A 15932-nucleotide genomic window follows, 5' to 3' on the forward strand; every position below is an offset into this window, starting at 1 on the left:
CAATTTCTACTACTGAGAGGACGACATCCTGCATCCCAGTTTTCCCCAACCTCATTGAAAGATTCACCTACCGATGCAAACCTGGACATGTCCACAGCCTGGAGAGATAAATCATTTCCTAGGCAAAGAAAACCATCATGGCACATGTTAGAAGAACGCCATTGAACAGTTGCCAGCAATGGAATTCTGTTGAGCATCTTTATTCGTTTTTTCCTCCTTTAATGTTATAAGGGAGAGGCATGTGTTATATTGTTCAGCTGTACAGGCAACTTTGCCCCCTATTCTATAGAGACATTCCCTCCATTTAGTGGGTTTGAATCAAATATGGAAAGGCTCCACGGGAGATGGATGGAGGGGCCTGAGTGGGAACAGAAGGGTGCAGTTTTGGATAAGAGAAAATGCAGATGTCTCCTATGCCTGCAGCCTAACCTTAATGGTATTTTTCCTTACCCGAGGGTCTGTTTACTTACTTCAAATGCCATTGTTCTCTTCCATAATACCTTACAGCTGCTACAGCTGCCACCATTTTTGGGAGATCCAAACTTCTTAAATTCTGCTGCAAATCATCTCATCTCGTTCTGCTTTCTAGAGGTGTTAAAAGCTAAATCCATGAAAATGAAAAAGTGATTCTGAGTGTGGTGATGATGTGTCTTTTTAATCTAGTCTGACAAATAATCTTCTCGACGACAAAGTAATCTTGGAAGTAACCATAACGGTCCTTACAGACTCTTCCTCATCAGGAACTTGAAATTGAACTTGATGGGCCCGAGCAATAGTTAAATGGTCTGGAAATATCATTTTTACATTTGCAGGAGCCATTCTCCTGAGAGCTGATCAATGCTGTTGATAATCATGTTTTCCATGTTCCTTCTTGTCACTCTAGTAATTGCATTTGAGGTTCTTTCCATACCCTCTGGAATACCCACAGTTCGAAAAATCACTGGTTGTGATCAGTTTTCTAAACACAATCACTGTCTCGTTTAGACTTTCTTTTAAAATTACCTATATGCACTATCTGAGTGTTTTAATGTCCTAGACTTCTGTAAAAATACTCTTAAAGAGTGACTTAGTGATCGAACATTCAAACTGTAAAGAGCTCAGGCCAGTGCCCTGGCTGGAGCTTTCTTTTGCTTTTCCTATTCTTTTTGGGTTGATCCTTTCTAGTTGTTTCTGCTCTCTGATTCTCCTGATTCTTAACTACACTCTTCTAGTTTGCTTTTACGATAAGAATTTGTGGATTGAACAGACCATACCTTGAATCTTGATTCAGCATACACGCTGAGCAGCAAAGTGGTGTCATGGTCATTCTCTTCTATGTCACCTACATCATTCAGCAGTCAAAAGAAACATCCTTCTTTAAAGTGCATAAACGTCACAGGTTCCGCATGTTTCCTGGGAGGAGAGTTGGAGAGTGGTGCATATACACACTTTTTTTTTGTTATGTTGCAAATGCATTAAAATGTGACCGTTCTCTGGTTAGAAATGAGCTAACTTTCCAGAATAACGTATGTGCTCTCCCCAGGTACAAAGCTGGCAGGCTAGAGAAATACAGCATGCAGACTACAAAACATGGAACATGTTGTAGAAACACACACAGTGTGGCTTTGGAGGTGGTTAATTTATGATCATTGTATCAAGTGAGATATGCACTCAAGAGTGTCACATAAATCTAAAGGAGTGGTAGACGCATCACCAAAAATACTGCCCTTCTAGGCTCCATCTTTTTTCTTTCTTTTTAGTTTTTTTGCAGATTTTATCTAGGGTTATATATTGGTGATCCCAAAAGGCTTAACATGCTGACACAGCTGAGTACATTAAGGCTTACTCCTGATCTCTAACTCAGTTGCCTTGCCATTCCTGGACTGCAGGTTGTTTGATGGAAGAAGGAACAACTTGAGTTGGCCCACTGAGAATTCCATTGAGAATGGCAGTGTTTAGCATGTGAGCTGTGGATGAACTTGTTTTAAGGTCAGGCTCCAATTCTCTTGTAAAGAATGTATGCCTGACCAAACTTTTACAAAGAAATTTACTGTCAACTGGAAATGCTGTCCTCCCACAATGAATTAAAGAGAAAGAAAAAAAGAGAGAGAGAGAGAGAGAGAGAGAGAGAGAGAGAGAGAGAGAGCACGCGCCATTGGAAGACTACTCTCAGTATTCCACGAGAGAGAGAGAGAGAGACATTGGAAGACTACTCTCAGTATTCCACGCTTCCTCTCTCCCTTTCTCTGTATAGAGGTCCTTGATGTTTTACCAACTCTAAGAAGCTTCAGTATGACATCACACAGATTTCGTAGACTTCTTGCTAGCTTTGTGAACCTGACATGTTGTCTTTAAAATTGTGTTTGTTTTGCTGTACTTTTTTGCCATTTTCAAAGAATAACTGAAATTGGAGGCTTTTATTCAGAATTGACAAAGCTGGTTTCCTTCTGCTGAATGGAAATGGGGTTGACATGCCTTAAATAATAATTTGTTTGCATACAGATTAAAACTATTTCAATTTTTTTGATGTAAAGAGTAACTATGATGTTTAACCGTTGGGATTAATTAATCCTTCTATTCTTGTGAACTTTGCTTAAAACAGTTACAAAGAGGCAGTACCGAAAACAACAACGTTTTGATTGTAGTATTTAACTGTATACTGAGAATCAAACCCACCCTACTATGGTGAAGTGAAAACAATACCTGAAGTGAAAGGACTACGGATTACTTAGAGATCCAACTGAAAATCCAGTGGTTGGAGCTCAACTTATGCAGGTGAATCCATTATATTTAATATCAGCCTTTGCTAACTTCAAGAATACGTTTGATCCCTGGGATCCTAGTATCTTTGTGTTTCATTTACTGGGCAATTCCTCAAGGAATATTATGGATCTGAGATAACAATTTGGAGAAGTTTACTAGCTGCCAATCCTCCAGGTGGTTCAATGGTTTAAGACCTCAATGAGGCCCTTTTGGAGTAGCAAGCCAGACAATACATTTGTGGCACTCTTACTCTGCCATACCTGCAAATTGTTCAATCTCATTCAGGGTAAGGATGGGGATAGCCCATATGCTGTATAGATTTACTCCATAGGTCTATTATGCAAATAATTGCCTCTGAATAGCCTTTCCAAGATGACTGCCACATTATCTTGTCTAAAATGTAGCTCATCTGACAATCTGCACCCCATATTCTTTCTGATAAGTCAGGCGGCTGTCAATGCCTCACTTCAGAGTGGACTGGTTAATGCGCCTCTTAATGAAGTGTAGCAACCCTTTTTGGAAATAAAATCAGGACTGAGCCCCTTCAAATTAGAAAAACATCCAACCAATTACCAGTACTACCTGCCATAGCTAAAATCAGGGAGAAATATCTTTCATGCTGGTTGGCCAGTCTTCTCAGAGACTGGAACCTCTTGGCTGAAATCCAAGTTGAATTCCGCCCGGGACAAAGTAAGGAGTCTGTTTCAATTGCATCTCTTGACCAGCTGTTTACTTAGCAGGATTCAGGACAGTGTGGTATTATCCTTATATTGAATCTCTGAGCAGTTTTCGATACATTGAAACCAGTCAACCTGTTGCAACACCTCAAAGCCACTGGGATAAGTGCACTCTCAAGGGTTTTGGTTTGCTTCCTTTCTTTCTAGCAGGACCCAATATGCTTTGCCACCTCCTGTAACTCTAATAACACTTTTCTTTCCTGTGGGGTGCCCCAACGTTAACCTCTGTCCCCAATCCTGTTTAATATGTTATGTTATTAATAAAGCATACTAATTACCCACGGTGTCTCTTGGTGTTCAACTGCAATAGAAAGAGACAGTGTAGCACTTGATCAAAAACAAGCTAAAACTATGGTGAATGAAAGAGCCATGTTTTAAGGGCTTTTGTGAACTCTGAGTGTTACTGATCAGTTGAAGGTGATTTTTCCATACATGGGGAGTTTGTACAGAAAACACCCTACCGCGGAGATGACTTCTGTGAAAACGATAAAGACTTTCCCTACAGAGAGCAGTGAACTTTATATAAAATTTATTTTGAAAATCACGATTGTAAATGGGTAGCTTTTGTAAAATAGTAGAGTCAGGCAGTGCCGAGGGGCCCGAGTCATCAGCCTAAGGGCTGGATCCTGAATGGACATAAGTCTGGTAAAGAGAGACTTCTTTGTGGCCAGACACTTGCAATAATTTAACTGGGCTCCTATAAGGACTTGTACACACACCTTTCTAAAACCTGAAGGAAGCAATGGAAATAGGATGCAGAAAGTGGAAATTAAAGCGTACAAGATGAGAGCACAAAAAAGAATTGGCAGTTCATTTCCAATAGCATGTCAATTTTTACTCTTAGGCTTTTTACCTCGGAAGCTATTGAGCGAGATGGACCAAAAGCAGAAGCCCAAAAGATAGGTTGCTGAGAAAAAGACGATTTCCTCCAATAATCATTATTTTGGTCTTTTCTGTATTTAGATTCAGAAAAACGTCACTCATTCGATTTTGTACCATAAGGAACAAATGACTTTTGGGAATTGTCCAACCGATTCAAAACCGGGTATCATGAGCATATGTATATACTTTAATGAAAAAAGGAGAGTACAATAGTGTCCACAGGTTGCATGTTGTTATTAAAAACATAGGGGAAAATAATATGGATTCCTTTGGGACACCATAGGTATGTTTAGTGAAAGATGAAGGAAACTGGGTGAGAGAAACCCTTTGATGCCTGTCATTTAGAAATAACATAAACCAGTCAAGAACTAAATCTCGATTTCCAATGGTGGTGAGTTGATTGATAAGTAACTTATGGTCGACAGTATCAAAAGACGCGACAATCTAAAAATGTAAAAGCATTAAAATGTTTTTTCTCAGCCTCCATACGGAGATCATAAACAACAGATAGTAATGTTAATTATGTAATGCCATTAGGCCAGAAGCCTATTTGAGACTCATCAATAATATGGTTGCCTTCCAAACAATAACAAAGTTGCTTAGCAACAGTTGAGTTCAACATTTTAGCAGAAGGCAGTAGGACCGTAATGGGTCTATAATTTGAGGGTGAAGAAGGTTCAAGATCAGGTTTTCTCAAAAGATGAATAATAGTATCTGTCTTAAAGTCATTAGGGATACGATCAGAGAGAGAGAGAGAGAAAGAAAGCGAGAGAGAGAGAGGAGAATTATGGATACCAAGTAAGACAGAAGTCAGATTCTTCTTCAATCAAGATCTGACCAGGAGAGGATCAAGTGGAGAATCATCCCCAACAATGTTCTAAGAGCTGTAAGGACAAATTAAAGTTTATCAAAGAAAAAGTAGAGAATAAAGAATGAATAGACTCAAAGCTTGGAGTACTTGAAGTATTATGACAAGAAATGACAGTTCTGATAGTTTCTAATTTTTATATGAAATAGCTAGCCAATTAATTACAAAACATCTGTGAGCCGATGTGAATTTGGAAGTGTTTTTTATTAAATACCTCAAGACCCTCTGAGGCCCAATGAATTCCTTTGGCTTGGCCACACTAGCTTATGCAGACAACGCACAACGTTTGTTCAAATTAAATCAGTCCTTATCTAACTCCATTGGTCAATTGCGAGGTTGCCTAGTTGGGGTCCTTGGTCAGATGTGCATTTTTCTTAAATTGAACAACGAAAAGACAGAGAAATCTAATATGTATGAGGACTGTGACACTTGGTTTTCTGACTTTTTGCCCCAGCATCTAGACCCCCCTCCTATTCCAGTAGAGATGGTCAAGAATCTTGGAGTCATTTTCAATTGCCATTATCTTTTGTACCTCAGATTCAAAACTACTGGAGCATTGGGTTTGTCAGACTCAAACTCCTTAGGAAAATGTAACTATTCATTCCCCCGGACAGGTCTGGGCAGACAGAAGGATGGGCAGGTTATTTGTGTCATTCCACCTAGGTTACTGCAATTTACACTACCTTGACAGAGACTGTATTCTGTGCCCTCCTCAATCTGGAAACACCTAGCATAGGGAGCTATGCTAGTTATTTCCAGATTGAGGAGGGCACAGAATATAGGGATGAGACTACGCAGTGGTCTCAGTATATCTGACCATGCTTCCCAGGCCAAGGATTCTCTGTGCTGGATCGTGGTTAAATAAAGGATTAATTTCAAAGTACTCTGTCTGACCAACAGAGCCTTGTATCGATCTGGCCATGAATTTTGTGCTCCCGCTGTCTTCCCCGATAAAATCTTCCTGTTTGTTTCATTTTGTCACTGCTGCACTGCTTTGCGTGCCTCTGTTTAACCAGATGTGTTGTGGTTGTACATTATTCTGCACACTGGGACTCAAATTATGGAACAACCGTCCTGGGACAATTCAAACAATTTATAACTTTTCAGCTTTTAGGTACTTGTACACAAGTGTGAAAAACTTTATTTCTACTATGGTCAAATACATTCTCCCCTTTTTATGTTACTTTTGTCTATCATTCTTTTATTCCTAGAACCAAGATGCCTCAGTGGAATGTTGTCCTTATTCTTATTATTAATAATAATAGTGATAATAATTATTATAATGTGTGCTTGCCACTGCTTCTGAATTGCATGCTTTTACCTCACTCACTGTAAATTCTTAGAGGTACAGAGTCCAAATACATCTACCACTTGCATTTGCCAATGGCTCTTTCTTGTTGTGTCAAGTTTTTCTCAACAATATCCTTCAAGAAAAAGTTCACTAGGTGACACTGAAAGTACTAAACAGAAGAACAACAGAGTGTGCTGGTACAGTCTACTCTCAGAATCATTACCGATCCTGAGGCTTGCGCATTCCTATGCAAAATATATATTTTTAAATACAAAACAAATATCGTTTTGGTCTGAAAAACAAGCTGATTCTAAAATTATACATCCAAATATTACAATAAATGCTAATATAAATATGCAAGCTACACCTCACTGATGAATGCCTAACAAAGTGGAAACCGGTCTGGGGTTGCTTGTGTTACCTTCTGGAGGGAGCCTCGTCTGGAAGTTCATGATGGACTGTTCCCATGAGGAGCAGGGTCAGTATTGATTTGCATAAGGTAGGCCTCAGTCTAGGGTGGCATAGTAGGTGAAAAGCAATGGGCTGGAATGCTACCAACAGTGACTGCCAGTGATTTAGACTATTTCCAGGCATTTCTCCCATCTGTTTGTGTGTTTTATAGGTGCTACACACACACACCAAGCAGTAGGAAAAATCATTTAAAAATAGTTTGTGTTTGAGCTCCCATTTATACACTCAGAATAAGTCTATTATTTGTAGTTGGCTATAGAGGATCCTTTGTTCATTAAGTTTTCCTACTATTGAGAAAGTGTGTCTGCTATAGGAGCCAGAAAGAAGGGTGGGGTAATTGGTTGTCCAAACGTAGTATAACTTAACTGCACACAAATCTACACTGAAAATATATCATGCATCAAACTACTGGTTTACATACAAGCATCAGATCAGCTGAGCAACAACTGTTACTGGTTTCTTCATGAGCATTTTCACCACTTGTAATTTTTTTAAATCTTGCACTACCACTCCTTTGATCATTACCTACCAATACGAATATTTCATGGCAATTTTTGCACTTAACTGAATACTTCAATTTGAATAATTTCAGACAGGTATTGATCAATCATACTTACCCAGTCCCAAGAGAGTGTCCCCAGATACAGACTGGGCTTAGTTTCTTGCGAGCCTTAACCCATTCATACAGATGCAAAGCATCGGAGGTAAGCCCCTCTTCACTTGGTTCACCAGTTGAATCACCATAACCTTGAAACAAATGAAATTGATATATCAGGAATCAGGCTTTCTTTTTTTCAGTTTGAACACAGAACTACAAGAAAACATTACTTGTGGATTATTTAATAATTGCTAGAGTTCAAAAATTAGTTATGTTACGTACGTACTATTATTAACCATGTTTTGCCCTTTAAATATGTGAGCATATTTCCTGCAGTCAGCTAATAACTACTGTAACTGAAGATGGTTTTATACTTTATAGCTTTAATTAATCATGTTATGTTTTATTTACTCTACATTTAGGGGCCGATTACAATCTCGTTAGGAAAGGCTCCAAACAGGATTCGGATGAAGCAAATCAGATTCGGATCCTATGTTTCCGACCGAATCTTCCCCCTTTCGGGACGACCATGTACGATGCGAGGAAGCCGTCCGGGCTGACCGAATCGTTTCCTAATGCGATTCAGGCAGTTCGACTCGTTCGGAGCCAAATTCGACTCGTTCAGAGCCAAATCGTGTAGCTCAATGGGGACGGTTTCCGAGCAAGCGAGTACGATGAACGATTCGGACAGCCGTACCGACTCGGTTTTGATGAGGGAAATGGCTTTGGGAATCGGACTTTGGGTGCCCGTTGCAGGCCCCCCTTCACCCGGGGCCCTCCAAATCGGTCGCGGGGGGTACCCTTGGGTCCCCCCTTTCCATGCATGCACAGTGCCGCGGGCACCATGGGGTGCCCGCAACAGGTTGCACACTTTTCCCCACCCACCCCTTTTTTTTAATGTGAGCCTGTGTTCATGCAGGGTATGCAGGCTCCCACTGAATTCAATGGGACTCCCCCGATCAGAGACATTAGGAAAGCATTCCGGAACCGATTTGGTAGGAATGCTTTCCTAACGAGATCGTAATCGGCCCCTTAGTGTTTAAGTTAATATATCATTTTTATAATTGATGCCTTTGTGAAAGGTCCTTCCGTTTTGCCCTCCTTTCACCAGATTTTAGTAGAGATGGTCAAATTCAATTTCAGTAAGGATGAATATAATAATCAGATTTTGTCCTAGGTTTTTGTTTTATGTTAACCAGCCTTTGAGTACAGTAGCGATAAACACATAGTTAATAAAGTGTCATTTTGTGATAGAGACAGGAAGTCAATGGAATGGGTAGGAAAAGTTTTTGGAGGGAGAGTGTGCAGAGACATTCTTGTTTGTCTTGATTTTCCAATCTATGGTCTCTGAACTTCCAGTGCTCCTTCAACATAATCTTTTGAGTGGTAGAGTGAGTGGATGCATAGAATATGACAGTGTACATGTAATTTAGCCATGGAATCAGAATTTTTTAATCTTTTGTTTTTCATTGGGTTCTTCTAAAATAATTCTTGCTACACAGAGTCTTTATAAAAAGCATGTAGCTTTGCATGTGATATATTTCTTCACATGTATTTTTCCCCTGTGTTTTGATGTGCTACTATGTTTCCTTTGATGTATGCACAGTCCTTGCTTCTTGGTTACAATTCTCAAGTGTGATTCCATGGAATACGGTCTGATTAACTGATCTACATATTTACTATACTGATAACAGTGAGATAATGACCCTGTTAGGGATATCATTACTTATCATTAATGAAATTTGAAACAATGTCACATACAACAAAATATATTTGTAGCAAGATTTATGTTCCACAAATTTCCATTCATTTTACTGCAGAAAAAAGTAACATTCTGAAGTATATTGAAAAACCAACAGTGGCTGTTCGTTTCAACGAATCGAATAACAGTATCACCCAACTCTGTTTTCAAATTTTAGTGGTTGTTCAAGAACCATAACTCCTAATAACAGGGACAGCTGTAAGAGACCACTACAACATGAAGTCCAAAAGGGACAAATGAGCGAGCTGACTTTAGTTGCTTTATGTATATATGTATGTATGTGGTATTTGTATAGAGCAAACCTAGTCAAAAGGCAGTGGGCTGTAGAGGGCACAGATACTTTCAACAAATGATTTAAGAGGAAGCTGGGTTCTTATAGCAGAAGTGGGCTGTTACTTGACTGTGATGTAATGTTCTTTAAGGAGGTACATCTTCAGATCTGTCTTAAACTGGGGCAGAGCTGAGGTGGTCCTGATGAATAGAGGGATATTAGTCCAGCATCTGGGTGCACAGATGGAGAAGGCCCTTTCTCTGGCTTTTTCACCCTTCTTTTCTTCCAGTCCAATGGTGCCATAGCTGTGGGTGTGAGAGCCACTTGAGATGATTTAATACTCAGAACACATGGAATGATGTTAAGTGGATATACACTGATAATAATGTACTTACATTAAAGATCAGATTTGGTATAGCTTTGAAATAGAATTTACTGAATTATGTAACATTAGTTCTTTCTGCCTCACAATTTATTTTGTATTTCTGTATTTAGCAGTTAAAGTTCTTCTAGAAGTCAAATTCAAAAAATACTTTATTCAACAATTAAGTTGTAAAAGCAACATAAAACAACATATACACAGTTTCAGCACATTTTTACATTTAAAAATCACAGTTTAAAAAAGCATATATAATAGAATAGAATTAGCAGTGCGCATCGGTACATTGATAAATCAACCCATAAAATATTGCAATCCAGTCGAATTTCTGATAAAGGGTTACTTTAACATTTAATCAGTTTAGACCGAATGGCCCAGGCCCACTTAATGTATTTTGACATTGCAATAGAAATTATCGGGCTTGGGTCAGTTGACAAGATTCTCATGGCTACCTCATATCTTCGAATGCCCATCAATCGGCAAACGGGTATTACCCATTTCTTGCGTGGGATGGTATAAAGCGGACAAAAGAGGACAAAATGACTCATAGATTCATGCTTGTCCAAACACAATGGGCACCTACTTTCTGACCCCACTGCCCAATGTGATGTAAATGATCGCACCGGAAGTGTGCCTATCCTAAACTGGAAAAAAAGTTTACGATCAGACGGAACTTCTATTAAGCCCCAATACGGATCCAGTCTGATGTCAGACTTGAATTCCAAAAATCTACCAGTTAAAGTGGATGAGCACCCCTTAATATATGATTCTAAGCCTATCATCTCCCAATATCTATTTTTCAAAGAGTCTTTTGAAGGGAAATCTGCATTAGAAGGGTCGTCCCAAAGATCTCTCAGACCCATACGATACAATAATAATTTTAGAGATTTCAACCATTCTATCTTGTGAAAAGAATCTTTTTCTATTATTTCCTTTAGGCCCATTGCATAATGACTAAGCTCATCAGTTGTCCATACCCTGCGCCAATATAGCAAAGGACGCAGATAGGCTACGTCCTGCAAGGATTTTAGGCCAAGGTCGCGAAACAGGGGTAACAGGGGGGTGCTCTGGGGAACACCAACAGCTTTCCGAATGTACTCCTTTTCCATGGTATTCAAACGCTGTGGATTTTTACCATACCCCCACAGCTCAGACCCATACAGAGCCGAACTACGGATCTTCATCGTGTACATCTCTAAAAATGGCTCCATTGGCTGAGACTGCGAGGCTTTAAAACGTTTCATTAGAATACCAGATTGTTGTTGGTGTTTCAATATCGAAAGTTCTATATGGTTATTCCAGTGCATATTTTTCTGCAGTGTTACTCCCAAATATGTAAATGCATTGACCTGTTCTAGTGGAGAACCATTCATAAAAATTGCACCTTTGAATGGTCTATGCATTTTATTGGGTCTAGGGCCATTGAGCACCATGAACTTAGTCTTTGCGACATTGATTTCTAGTCCACGCAATAGACAAAACTCTTCGAAGCGCCGCAAGGTAAGCTGGAGGCCACTCGGAGTTTTCGAAACCAACAAAGTGTCGTCCGCAAACATGAGGACCGGGACACGAGCTCCAGCCAAAGCTGGGGCATCCGTGGGAACCCTGGAGAGGAACTCTGCCACCCCATTAACGAAGAGTGAGAACAGGGTAGGTGCCAAGACACACCCCTGCCGCACACCCCGCTCCACGGGAAAAGATTCGGTAACCTCTCCAGGCCTACCCCAACGTACCCGGGCAAAATTGTCCTCATGTAAGCGGACGACAAGTGCCAGCAACTCCGGTGCCATCCCCAACTCCTTGAGTACTTGCCACAGTTTGCTACGCGGGACCAGATCAAATGCCGCCCGCAGGTCGACAAATACTGCGTACAAGACACCTTTGTCTAAAACCACTGTCCTCCAATACAATATTAGAAATCTAAAAACCTGGTCAATAGTGCTGGTCCTGGGGCGAAAACCAGCCTGTAGAGGGCTCAAAATATTTGCATCCTCCATCCAGGACTGGATTTTTCCCAGGACCAGCCGTCCGATAATTTTTTGTATGGCATCTATTAGGCTAATAGGCCTGTAGTTGCTAGCCAAAGACTTGTCCCCTTTTTTGTATATTGGGACTATTTCAGCGCCTTTCCAAGATTGAGGTATGGCCATGCCCTGGGCAATGGCATTGGCCAAGTAGGTAATATAAAGGCGCCATCTCTGTCTATCATATACAAACACATCTACAGGGATTAGATCCATACCCGGCCTAAATTTACAGTATCGAGAGCTCTGTCAACCTCTTTAGCACTAAAGGGTGACTCACAATAAAAAACGGGTTCATATTCAAACTGGCTATCATCAGTATCCTTAGCATACTGGCTTTTAAAAAACTTTATCCAAGCGTCCTGGGGAACAGAATTATGTGGACTTTCTTTAACTTCCCCCCTTTTTCACTTAAAAATGTCCCAGAACTTCTTTTGATTCTTTCCGCTACACGCGATCTTAAGATCTTGCCATTCGCTCTCCTCCCACTCTTTTCTGGCGTTCCATTGAACCCTCTTATAGTTACTCCGGGCTTGCTTTATTTTGCTCAAATCTTTAAGTTTAAGCGCAATTCCTAGTTCTTCCCGTGCTTGCTGACAATTAATATTAAACCAATTCTCTTGTTTTTTTTTGTAGAACCGTTTTGCTAAAGTTTTTTCACAGAAATAGTTTTTAAGTTTAGCTGTAGTATGTATATTCTCTTCAATTATATTGGGTTGGCTAGTATTACAATCCGTCCCCAATAATGACAACACCTCTTCCAAACTACTTTTTATTTTATCGACAAGGACGGGTTGCTGTACAACTTTTTCCCACTTCAGGTGACGTTCATCATTTGTAAGCCAAACAGGCAGGCCTTCCATAACATTTACTTTTACCATACTTTCTCCCATGCCTGATCTAAAATAGGCTACTAATGGGTTATGGTCACTTTCGATTCGAGGTTTTACCATCATATCCTCAAGACCATGCCACATCCCAAGGTGGACCAAGATATAATCTATAGTGCTAGACCTAGCGCCGTTATCAAAGGTTTTACACCTCGCTCTGTCAGAGGGTGTCCTACCATTTGCCGCCCTCAATTGATTGGTCAGGCAGAACCCCTTTAGGTATAGAGCGGCCTCAGTCCATTTACTTGCTACCTTTGCCTCGAGCTGCGGGATGCCCCATCTTAGGTCCTCCTCCTCCGTTAAGTGCAAATCATGGTGACCCAACGGTTCGAAGGTCGTATTGAAGTCACCTGCTACTAGTGGAAGTGTTTTAATAGTTCTTGACTTGACTAAAAAGTTAAGTGTTGTTACCACCTCCGACTTTTTTCCACCCGGCAATCCTCTAGCGTACACATTATAAATGTCTATGCACGAGTTTGGCGGGAAATTTAATCTTATTCCTAAGATATCATTATGCTGGTTTTGGAAGGGTTGGATTTTGCACTTTAGGGATTGTTTAATCCATATAACCAAGCCTCCTGCTGGACGACCCTTTGTCCTTTTGACTGCAGGGACGTAAAAATTCAAATAACCTATCCTGAACACGGGCTCTACCGACCTTGTCTCCTGAAAGAGGCAGATATCATGGTCATCGATGAAATCAGTCCATAAAGGTGACACTAATTTGGATCCTATACCAGCCACATTCCAGGATAAGAACGTTGTACATCCTGCAGTACCAAGGGTTCCCTTGAATTGATCTATATTCGTACCAGGTGAATTTAAAGCTGATATTCCCTGTCCAGACTCAGGGCAAGAGACTTGCTCTACTTCTCTAGTGGTATATCTTGTTGCAGCAATCGTGTTTATATCGCTGTCAGCTCTAAGATCCACATCTCAGCCAATTTATTTCCATAATCTATCTCAGGTACCGCATACTCCTTTACAAGACTGAAGCATCCGCTGTTATACTTCTGTCAATCACAATCAGTCAGTCCAGACAACACATCATATCGATTAAAGGACCTGATGTCCCCCATTGATTGACCCATGTGCATATCTCTCCCTCCAGATGTCCTAAACAGAGGTCGGGGTGATGGAACATAAAAGTAAGACAGTGGCACCGTTCTAACTAGGGATGAAAAATCAGCAATCTGGGACCAACCACAGATATAATCAACACAGTGTTTATCCCTAGAATTGACAATGACACAGTCACCTTTAATTGTCTTAGGTTTGCTGCCCACCCAGTTTACCCTCCTGGCGAATAAAATTTCGGCTCGCATATTGTCCGGTAATGGCCGTTTAGTATTGAGCCAGAATATACATTTGTTTTTTAAGGCCCAATACGTTTCCCTAGTGCCTTTTGCCAAGGGTGGATCGCCGGTCAGAACAACTACGTATGGAGCAGCCTCGGGGGGAAGATGTATGTCAATCAAATCTGAGGGGGACTGTACCAAAGAGTGTGCCTGTACAGACTGTTCGACATTGTTTGTTACAGTGGATAAAGTTCTATTAATTCCGTCACCAGCTGGATTAGTTTTTGGATTAATTTCTCCATTTTGCTGGTTAACTTCTTTCACTGTGTCACATTGTTCTATTGGCCTTTGTATTTCGGTATTTACAGCAACATTAACTTGGTCATTCTTAGTGCATTTGCATATGTTGCATCCGGTTTGGTCATTGGCACATCCCAGTTGGCAATTCTGTACACTTCCGCCAACCCGTTGCCGCGCCGTAGACCATGCCAGTTCCATGCACACAAGTCTGCTTTCGATAGACCCTAGTCTTTCGTAAATAGGAGCACATGCGTTATTTAAAATTGTGTCCAGTTTTTTCCAAAAAGCTTTGTCTCTCCTCTTCTAGAAGTAATGTAGACTTTCCAATGAAGGGCAAACAAATAGCCCATATGCTGTTAGTAAATTGATTTGTCTTACATAGAAAACTATGCACATACATTGAACTTGTATGCCTGGAAAACTAGTTAATCTTTAAACAGCACAAAATGTATCTTAACAGAATAATTTCACTGAATTTATTTTAAATTGGATAACTACTGAATACACGCTATTAAGATATTTGGTACGTGTATTTACTGATATGTCATGTGTAATTCAGTTGCTATTTATCCGATTCAGATTATGGCCATTAACTCACAGCTTTATATTTATTTTACATATAATCTTTACTGATAGATACAAACAGGTGTGTGCATAAACAATCTGTGTAAAATTGACACAATAGCAATTGGTCTTTTCAAATCTAACAAACTCTGTTGAGCTGAAAATGTTTCTTGGTTCATTTTGGTCAGTGATAAATGAGTGTGTTTTAGGAGCAATGCGAATGGGCCTAATATGTTTATGCAAAAGACAAAGGTCTAAATTTTCTTTTCTCTTTTCAGTGAATTGTAGATAAAATATGAAATGAAGACAATCATATGTACCTTTCAAAGGTTACATCAGTATTTACACCACACATTTAACAAACAACATACCTCTGTAATCGAGCGCCAATACATGAAATCCGGCAGCACTTAGCACCTGTAAAACAATGAAATAATAGAATCCATTAAATAATACAAAAACAGCAGTGGTACAGAAAACGTCATTTTTTAATATTAAATATGTTGCTAGTATTTTATTAAGTTTAATATCCTTTTTGATCCTATAGGATGATGCACAGTGAATAAAGCATCTTCAAAACACAAAGACAAAAGTGACCATATTACCGGAAATGACAGGCAGTTCAACACACAACTGTGTCTCTCTGCTCTTGTCATTAGTGATAACATCACAAATGACATTTTTATTGACACTACTGAGGCAATATGTTATCAGCATTAACAGTGATATACTCATACAGTATACAGTTGTGAGAGTAGGGAAGTGAGCTTAATAGTGTAGCCATTTATTCCTACACAAATGCTCATTTACTCACTTACGCTGAGAAACCTGTGTTTGCAGCAATATAGGAATCCA

At 39.9% G+C, this 15932-nt stretch overlaps 1 protein-coding gene across 2 annotated transcripts in view; it reads right to left on the bottom strand.

The window, feature by feature from the left end:
• The window catches only part of ABHD12B (abhydrolase domain containing 12B), a 259208-nt gene that overhangs the window by 99356 nt on the left and 143920 nt on the right, over positions 1-15932 (bottom strand). For both annotated transcript variants that reach the window (XM_085626980.1, XM_085626979.1), the window contains 2 exons: positions 15449-15494; positions 7609-7738 (listed from right to left, as the gene is read on the bottom strand). In XM_085626980.1, coding sequence (XP_085483106.1) covers positions 7609-7738; positions 15449-15494 — 176 coding nt within the window. The remainder of the gene's footprint in view (positions 1-7608; positions 7739-15448; positions 15495-15932) is intronic.

This window comes from Triturus cristatus, chromosome 9 (assembly GCF_964204655.1).
Source record: "Triturus cristatus chromosome 9, aTriCri1.1, whole genome shotgun sequence".
NCBI lineage: Eukaryota > Metazoa > Chordata > Amphibia > Caudata > Salamandridae > Triturus > Triturus cristatus.